Below are 10,312 nucleotides of genomic sequence, written 5' to 3'. Positions count from 1 at the left end.
AGTTCTCTGACACAGATGGAATTATTTATCTTTCAACCCGATTTCAATTAATGTCTTATTATAATTTTTCTCTCCAAATTCTAGAAAAATAAACTTAAAAAAAATATTTTGTTTCTTTGCAAATAACAACCTCCGATTGTTTCGTTTCCAAAAACAGCCTAGAGATGGCGCTTTCTTTTAGTTTTCTTGATGTTTGTTAGGAGATTACACTATAAGTTGTATTTGATTTAGCTCAATACTACACAATTGATTATTTGCGCTCTGTCCACCGCCAGGAATCAAACTCTAGATTTTAGCATTCTATATCCGTAAGCCTGGCATGGCCAGGTGGTAAGGGCGCTCGACTCGCAATCTGAAGGTCGCAGGTTCGAATCCCCGTCCCTCCAAACATGCTCGCCCTTTCAGCCGTGGGGGCGTTATAATGTTACGGTCAATCCCACTATTCGTTGGTAAAAGAGTAGCCCAAGATTTGGCGGTGGGTGGTGATGACTAGCTGCCTTCCCTCTAGTCTTACACTGCTAAATTAGGAACGGCTAGCGCAGATAGCCCTCGTGTAGCTTTGAGCGAAATTCAAAAACAAACAATCCTAACTTCGTGAACGTATAGTTGGTGAATCACTTAATAAGAATGTGTAATTTTCATACAAATGCTCCATTATTTCTTCTGGTAGTTATTCTTATGTTTCTATACTTACATAAAATTTTCATTTAAATGTTGTTCTTTTAACTATTCCAATAATTGAAACCTTTAGTAACTACATCCAAAAAACAACAAAAAATTTCTCAAATTCACTGGAGATGTTTTTTTTTCTTCTTCTTCAATTCATGATCTTAGAAGCAAATCCCACCGCGCCATCTCGCGGTGAAATTGTTAGCCTTGACATAGAGCATGCGTGCCTGGTGCTTCCTGTTGAATGAACGGTAAATGGGTCATGGACGAAAAGAGGAACGGGCGTGAGCAGGTTCTAGGGCAAACACTGCGTCAATCGATCTTCTCCACTGGAGAGATAGGAAAACAACTTACCCCAGGAAAACTTATGTCTGTCTCGTCGTCTTAATAAAGTGACTTTCGAAAACCGGTTATTATATTCAACGTTTTAATAATGACGTGCCTGACAGAGAGAAAGAGAGGTGCTTTGACACTGTGTTAAGCATTACCTGAAGGTTTGTATATTATTGGTCGACTTTCCCGGTTTTTTGTTGTCCGTCAAATTCTGCGTGTGGGCGTTTAAAAAATGAGCACTTCTATACAAAGTGACACACCTACAAGTGATGAACTTGCAACTCATAATTACGCTATTTACTGTTTTTATTTTCTGTATAGAAACAGAGAATTTAATTGAAATATAACGTGGGGGTCAACGTATGGGTTAAGGAATCTATTTCAAAGTTCTGAGCTTTGACTTTTGAAATACAGTTCAATTATTTTAAACAGAACTGAAACAGCTTCACAAGCCAGGAATAAAACTAAGTGCCCCGTTAAGTAACACCCATAGTTACAAACGTTTCACCAAATTCACCTCGGATCATATGTATTATACATGTATATCTGACAATGAAAATAACAACAACTCGTGATTATAAAAGAATCTTTTTCGGTCACTTCTTGGGCTTTTTTTTTTTTATACGATTTTATTGGTGTGTATGGCCTAATAGTTAACATGACAGGCTGCGCGCCGAAGGATCTAAAGTTCCACACGTGATGACGTTCTTTTTTTTTTCGGCTGCGGGCAGCGTGTGATAAAAGTCAATCAGTGTCGTTATTTAGTTCAAAGAACTGGATAAAACTTTTGTGGCGTTGCTGGCTGTGGTCAGTAGGTCAAAATTAGGGACGGCTACACCTGAACCATAGAGTAGGGAGAGCTCGTTAGTCCCCTTGATTGAGGATTCCCGTTTAATGATGTTTTAAATAGTGGCCAAACTGAAGTACTTTACTTTCATTGAAATGTGTTCTTTGAAACAAGAAAAAATATCTCCAGCACGTTGTACAGTCATATATATTGCAATAAATACAATTATCATTGAAAATATTACTCTGTCTGGCGTTGGGGGACTTTTAAAGAGAGTATTTCTGTATGTGTCAAGGATCTCTCGCGGACCCCAGTTTGGGAACCATTGCCCTAGAGGTCTCTGACCTGATTTTTTAGCTCACGTACGCACAACATGCAGTTCAGGTTAAAAATTCCCATTTCTCAACAAAATGTATTTGACAACTGTTTTCTGCGCTGCCTGTTATATAAATAGAAGTTCTAATTTTCATCAGCTTCTTCGATAGATAGCTATATTTAAGTATAGATCTGTCGTAGGCCAAACTTCAACCATATTACAAATACAATAGAATAATGAAAACAGTTTCATTATGGGATATTTGAAAATACAGTTCAATATAAAAACACGTTATTTAAATAGCTTATTTTGTGAAGAACTTGACCTTCAAAGAACAAATTATGCGCATACATTTTTTTGTTTTTTTAACACCGCCACGACTGGCTTCTATAAACTCGTTTCAAGTAAATAATTCAGTAATAATCACGTACTAGTTTTATCAAACAAGGAAGTATTTATAATTTTAAAAAGAGTTTCTCGGCCGAAGTGCAAGTTGTTGAAGCATGTGTAAACAAGTTTTATGGCCCAGTGCCAAAATGTTCGAGTTCGTAGACCTGTATCCTTTCGAAAGCTAACTTTCACGGTTTAACCTTGATGTTCAAAGCTGGAAACAACGGCAGTGCAGGTGATAGTACTGACCTCGTGAACGTTTCTGATGGAAGATAATTCTCCGAATGTTATGAATCTTGACCATATTTAGTATTGTTTCGGCTCAGTAACGCGCAGGGGACATTAAAAGGGCGAAAAGGGTCACTTTCAAGCTTTATAAGGCAAGCCTTTTTTTTAGGGGGGGGAGGGTGTTAGGGAAGACTATAGGTTACCTTTGGTACACATGAACTAAAAAAAAACATAAGAAGCAAACAGATTCCTATATTATTCTTATTCAATCGGTCTTATAAACACATTTAAACTCTAAAATTAAACAATGAATTATTACCTGTTAGCAGTAAAATAGCGTATTACAATTATTTTTTGCTAGTGTTACATACCTACGAGTCTTTATATGCCATTAATTTGAAAGCTGAAAAATCTTTGTCTTGCCAAAATCTTGCAATAAGCAAAGTATAGAATCAGGCGTGTATTTTAGTAGTTGTTGAAAATTTTTATGACTTCAGAAAAATGACATTTTGGGGGGCTTGATCCTCCTCCCCCTATATACGTAACCGTTTCACTTACTTGTTAGATGTGGCCCAGCTCTGGCTATGTCATTAAACGCTACCTCTTAATTTTTCTGTACATCTAATTTGGAACTTTTAATAAAACGAGCGTTTAAAAGTGGTCTTAAGTTAGTATTATATGTTGTTGTTGTTTTTTCAATAGTTTAACTGGTTTGATCGGTGTGTGTTAAATCAAGAAGAAACTCATTTTTTACAAAGTTTAATATTTCAAATTGACGCGGTAACCATTTTATTAACCCAAATATAACCATATCAACACCATCGTGTGTTGAAACACATTTTATAAACTAGTTATACACCATGTTTGTTTTTGTTTTTTTCATGGGTCTTTGACTTTGTTTGTTACAGTGTCTTTAATAACATCGACACTGTAGTTAATGTACCCATCAACATTGTAATTAATGTAACCATCAACGCTGTAGTTAATGTAGCCATCGACACTGTAGTTAATGTAACCATCGACATTGTAGTTAATGTAACCATCGACATTGTAGTTAATGTAAGCATCAACATTGTAGTTAATGTAACCATCAACATTGTAGTTAATGTAACCATCAACATTGTAGTTAATGTAAACATCAATATTGTAGTTAATGTAACCATCAACACTGTAGTTAATGTAACCATCAACACTGTAGTTAATGTAACCATCAACGCTGTAGTTAATGTAACCATCAATATTGTAATTACTAGCTACTAATGGAGTCCTCTGTGTATTTAATATAATAAATGAGTGATTTCGTCCACTTTTTGTGTCAACTGAGTGTTGTAACAGCTAAATATACAAAATTATTCATTATGATGTAATATATCGGACCCCCCCCCCCCGATGGCTCAGCAGCAAGTCTGAGGGTTTATAGCGCTAAATATTGGGGTTCGGTTCTCGCTTTGGGCACAACACAGTTAGCCCATTGTGTAGCTTTACGCTGAACGAGAAACAAACAAATGATAATTGAGGATTAATCAACGCCGTAAGCCTTTAAAAAATGGTATTCTTCTCTTTTATTATTTGACTAATCCTGATATCGACAAAAATGACCAATGACTTCTTTGAATTTTACAGTAGATGGATGTGATGATACTCGACTCAAACCCAGGGTTCTTGATGTGACCAATGACAATTCGATCTCGAACCAGTCGTCCGGTCCTCATGGTGAGGCCAAGACACTACTTCAGAACATTCTCCAACAACCACCTCAACACTCCCCCTTCTCTCTAATGACCGTATCCCGGCATTCAGCTCTCTCATGCAGTAGTACTACGGGTAAGTTTCTTCATTGGTGTGATTTATTTAATCTCTTACGATTACCTGTCGTCTGCAACACCATCTTAAACGTATGCAAATGTGGAAGGTGTTAAAGAGGACATCGACATGTTTTTTTGTTTCAAAGCCAAGTGATTTCTTCAATCAGGGCATTAACAACCTGATTGTAAGATGGAAAAGCATCATCGATAAGAATGGAGACTATTTCATTTAATAAATGTTTTGTTTTGATATATAAGTTGTTCGGGATTTTTCATCTAAAAAAAAAGGGCGACATATATTTCTTGACGACATAACAGTTATCTTCATCAGTGCGTTTCGTTTGTATGTAAATATATACATTTTAAGTTATTAATGCGTTAAAAAATTAAAAGAAATTGAAACATGGTATTCGATAACGCCATATATACTTTACACTAGAGATCCATGCCGTATGTCATTTCTTACATGCGCGTTCATATTGTAAAAACATTTAAATAATACTTTCCTAGTATTGAGAGTGTATTGTTTAAGTATCATTATTATCAGATATCGATGTCGGTGGTGGACACCATGAAAAGTTCAGAATCCGATGAAGTATTTCCAGCCCTGTGAAAAATGGGCAATTTTTTAGGATTCTTCTTTGCACTCTTTTTGTGTGTGAGATGAGGTATCTGTCATATTGAAATGACATTTTACCGAATGAAACCGATGTTAGGGGAAGTGAAAGTGGAGCTTACAGCTTTCAAGCCAACTTCTTAATTTATCGTTTACGGATTTCAGATTAGAAATGGGTAGAAAAGCACTTCATGTTTGACTTTTTTGCCCCAGAATGACGCCAGCTGCGATAAAAAACAACAACAACATTATCTGCAGTCAAACGTGTTTTCCATCACCTCTGTAAGGCCTAACGTAACCGTATTGTTGATACAACAAGAATAGGTGAGGAAATCACTTCTGTTAGGCCTAACGTAACGATATTGTTGATACAACAAGAAGAGGTGAGAAAATCACTTCTGTTAGGCCTAACGTAACCGTATTGTTGATACAACAAGAATAGGTGAGGAAATCACTTCTGTTAGGCCTAACGTAATGGTATTGTTGATACAACAATAATAGGTGAGGAAATCACTTCTGTTAGGCCTAACGTAACAGTATTGTTGATATAACAAGAATAGGTGAGGAAATCACTTCTGTTAGGCCTAACGAAACCGTATTGTTGATACAACAATAATAGATGAGAAAATCATTTCTATTAGACCTAACGTAACGGTATTGTTGATACAACAAGAATAGGTGAGCAAATCGCTTCTGTTAGGCCTAACGTAACGGTATTGTTGATACAACAAGAATAGGTGAGAAAATCACTTCTGTTAGGCCTAACGTAACGGTCTTGTTGATATAACAAGGGTTATGTATTATTGTTATTATATTATTTAAATCCCACCCACGATTTTTTAATTTTTTTTTTTTTTTTTGCTATCTAAGATTTATCTTCATAAATGAGTTCGTGACGTTATCAAGTTTATTGTTGTATTACGTTCAAACTCCACAAACTTTAAATGGGTGAAACTGATCAAATTAAAATGGGTGGTTTTTCTATGTGTGTGTGTATTTTTTAAAAGATAGAATATTAAAATATCGATAAAAACAATTGAGAAGTGCCATTTTTTGTGATTTTCGTTATTTTTTTCATAAAATTCTTAAATGACATGAAAAAAAAAGTCCAGGTTGGAAGAAATGTGTCAGTTGCTTAAAGATTGGTATTAATGACTATGAATGTCTGTTGATTTGTTATTGAATTTTCATCATCACGAACAAATCGATATAACATGAACCATCTGTTCTCTTACGGTTGTCTAGTAACGCAGCTGGTGCGTGCCAGAAAGGCCGTTACCCTTCTACACTTAGCTCGTGCAGGATGAGGGGAGGGGGGACGACTTGCGTGATCAGCACACGAAGTCTTAATAAGCTTACTCTTCCGGAGGTGGGGGGTGGCGGAGTGAGCTCTATTGAATGTATGGTAGAATTATTAACCATTGTTTCAACAACCTGTTACGTCATCCTGTTGGTGTGTTAGAGCTGATAGATAAGCCACGTGACTTTAAGAGCTGAGTCACACATGTTAGTAACAAAAGAAATATTTTGAGAAGTCGGATAATATGAATGCCAGCAAAAGCTGTAAGTTTTTACTACAGGTAATAAAACCTCAGAATTAACAATATATTTCGTACGACATTGTATTCCAAGTATTCTACATCCCACCTGATGTGTGACGTCATAACTTAACTTACTAGAAGTTAAAAAAAATGAAACACTGTAACTGTGTTTCTCCACATTTCAAGTTTAATTTTTATTTTGCTTTTACGTTAATATTTTTATGTATTGATTTGCATAGGTTTGTGTAATGTGTTAAGTTTTGTATCGATATGAACAACTGTATACATTATTTACTGGTCTAGGTTCTTTACCGAGGAACAAAGGATTTTTTTTTTCAAACCGTTAGGCTTAACAGGAATCGTCTTGGAAGTTAAGAGAAAAGAACGAGAGCACTACAGTTACCGCTACAACAGAAATAGTTATCTATTTGTTTTAACTGCCATTACCTTGAAACAGTGGTGTAGGTTATGGTTTCGATAACAATAACACCAGTAACAACGCAAATAGGGGGAAAACGTGAACGCAATAAAAATTGAATTCATAATAGTAATGCGAAGTGGGAATATTTTTATTAGGCTTAGGCAAAAATATTAAACTCGAGAATTTTCTGTACAATTTTTATTAATTACTGGATCCTTTCGGGTGCTGTTTGTTCCTGAAATCGGTAAAAGACTCTTGAGATGACATCACTTGAATTTTCATGTATGAGTTTAGATGTTTCCTTCTTTTAAAAAGTCAAAAAATTACCGAAATAAAGAAGACGTATTGGAAGCAATGTACTCAAATCATTACTTAAGTAAATTCCTAGAATCCGGGTGGGCAGAGCACAGATAGTCCATTGCGTTGCTTTGTGCTTAACTATAAATAATCAAACAAAGTAACTTTTGACTTCTTTTAATTTTCTTTGGGTATGTAAACATAGAGCTACACCAAAATATGACTTTTTTTAATTATCAATAAAAACAATGAATTTTATGAATTATTGTGATAAGAATTAACAGAGAATATTGGGTATATTTTCAAGTTTTTATGCAATACTTGAAATGTTATAAACAAGAAATTTAGTTTTGGTAAATGAAGTACACTACAGGAAGTAATAAAAAAAATGTCTGATCTGTTCTCTAGGGTCCTTGCCTCCAAGTCCATCGGACAGTGGGGTATCTGATGTTGACAGTAGCAGTTGTCATTTGAGTAGTGATGAAACTAAACCAAGATTCCTAGACACACCAGGTAACGATGTTAATACATACGTTTACGGCCAGGTGGCTTGGGCGCTCGACTCGCAATCTGAGGGTTGCGGGTTCGAATCCCCGTCACACCAAACATGCTCGCCCTTTCAGCCGTGGGGGCGTTATAATGTGACGGTCAATCCCACTATTCGTTGGTAAAAGAGTGGCCCCAGAGTTGGCGGTGGGTGGTGATGACTAGCTGCCTTCCCTCTAGTCTTACACTGTTAAATTAGGGACGGCTAGCCCTCGTGTAGCTTTGCGCGAAAATCAAAACAACCAAACAAACGTACGTTTAGTGTGACCACGTGTCTTACTTTGTCTCAAACTGATTCAATAGATTATTGAACTGGTTTGAAAAACTGCAGACTGAAGGTACTTAATCTCTCGGCAATGTTTGAATTTTCCCGTGATTATGCAAATCTGATTTAATTGTTAAATGTACAGGAATACCCGTGTATTATATTTGTATTTTTAAGTTATTAGTACGCCCACTATTTATATTCCTAGGGACCATATGGGCGTAGATATAATATAGTTTATAGGGATTTTCTTCATTAAACTGGGCAGTAAATTAATAAAATGTAAACATTTTTGATATTTTATCAAATTTCCCTTGTTCTTGGCAATACAAAATACGTGTTTGCGTATTTTCACTTTTCACTTACAACTTATTTTATACAATAGATGGCGCCACTAGGAAAGGAGATTGTTCACCTAAAACCCTTATTTGTTTGTTTTTGTTTTGCACGTTTAAATCTCCTTCTAAGTGCGTACAGATAACATCAAATAAACATATATATGTCAAGTTTGCCTTTCGTCAACGTTAGAAATTAGGTAAAACGTTTTCAAAATATCAAAAGTCCTAACGTAACTAATTCGTCTGTAGTGTCAGCTGTTATCAGCTCCCCCCCCCCAAACCTCCCCCGAAAAGTAAAGTGATAGTAAGAATGAATAAAAATAGTTCTGAGATATCCATTCCCTCCTGGTAAAATGTACTTTGAAAAGACTCGTTACTTCTGTTACCAGCCCCCCCCCCCACACCGAAAATTACAACAATAATGATAGTAAGAAAATAAGTATTTTTTATTTAAATGTAATAGTTAAACCACACGTATATGTTAACAAGTCTGAAACTGGCAGTATAAAAAACTATGTCGTTTCTTGTGTTATACAGCACCGTCGACAACACCAGATTCTCCAACATCTGTTGGCCAGTCTTACTTCCAGTCTTACTCCCAGGTGGCGCTATCACCTTATCATTCCAACCAACTGTATTCTCAGAAAGAATGTAAGTATCTATACAGTTGTCTACTAAATAAAGGTATTTATATGTGTGTCCAGAGAATGTTGTCTCGGGAAAAACGTGTGACGTAGTATTTGCTGTCCATGTACAGATAAATATTTATATTAATATAATTACACTCTCTATGCACCTTTACCAGTAACCATAATTAATTGTGCGATAACTTTGATAATTCTTTTTTATTGTTATCCCTTGGAGGGGGGGGGGTATGCAAAAGAGAGCATTGACTTGACGAAAGAAAATTAGGCCAAGGATAGCGATTGGCAAGTATAACCACGCGGCCGCAGAAGGAAATCCTGTATGTGTACGAGACCCCTATTGGTTTTATTAAACAGATCGTATTGTTCGGTTATCACCACACACACCCTCCAGGTACTGACAAAGCACTAAATCGATAGGTTTAAGGATTCTCCCCAGCCCTGCTGGTTTTGTTCCTGTATTTAATACCACATTTTATTCTAGGATGTAAGGTGTTTGTTGTTAGGTTTAAGGATTCTCCCCAGCCCTGCTGGTTTTGTTCCTGTATTTAATACCACATTTTATTCTAGGATATAAGGTGTTGGTTGTTAGGTTTAAGGATTCTCCCCAGCCCTGCTGGTTTTGTTCCTGTATTTAATACCACATTTTATTCTAGGATGTAAGGTGTTGGTTGTTAGGTTTAAGGATTCTCCCCAGCCCTGCTGGTTTTGTTCCTGTATTTAATACCACATTTTATTCTAGGATGTAAGGTGTTGGTTGTTAGGTTTAAGGATTCTCCCCAACCCTGCTGGTTTTGTTCCTGAATTTAATACCACATTTTATTCTAGGATGTAAGGTGTTTGTTGTTGTTTTTCTCAGTAACTTCTGACCAAAGCAAGCTACCTAAATGTCCATCTTTTGTATTTCGGAAATGGAAATAATCCTTCGAATCAAAAGAAAAAGTACTGACATACGAAGTAGACGTGGTCACGTGTTACCTATCCTGAGTATCAGATGTTCTCGTTAGCACTCGAGATTTCAGGAACTCTTTGTACCGACGTTACCATTTTTAACCTTTCTTTATAATAAAGGGTTAATCTGTCCGCCTCCCCTCGTGGCTTTTGGCTCGGAGTATT

At 36.2% G+C, this 10,312-nt stretch overlaps 1 protein-coding gene across 1 annotated transcript in view; it reads left to right on the top strand.

The window, feature by feature from the left end:
* Positions 1-985: 985 nt before the first annotated feature.
* The window catches only part of LOC106472761 (ecdysone-induced protein 74EF-like), a 24,623-nt gene continuing 15,296 nt past the window's right edge, over positions 986-10,312 (top strand). The window contains exons 1-4 of the mRNA XM_013933417.2: positions 986-1,163; positions 4,347-4,547; positions 7,812-7,916; positions 9,090-9,203. Coding sequence (XP_013788871.2) covers positions 4,502-4,547; positions 7,812-7,916; positions 9,090-9,203 — 265 coding nt within the window. The 5' untranslated portion in view covers positions 986-1,163; positions 4,347-4,501. The remainder of the gene's footprint in view (positions 1,164-4,346; positions 4,548-7,811; positions 7,917-9,089; positions 9,204-10,312) is intronic.

Source organism: Limulus polyphemus, unplaced genomic scaffold, assembly GCF_000517525.1.
Source record: "Limulus polyphemus unplaced genomic scaffold, Limulus_polyphemus-2.1.2 Scaffold5585, whole genome shotgun sequence".
NCBI lineage: Eukaryota > Metazoa > Arthropoda > Merostomata > Xiphosura > Limulidae > Limulus > Limulus polyphemus.
The sequence above is the reverse complement of the archived record's forward strand: the minus strand, read 5'-3'. Positions and strand labels throughout refer to the sequence as shown.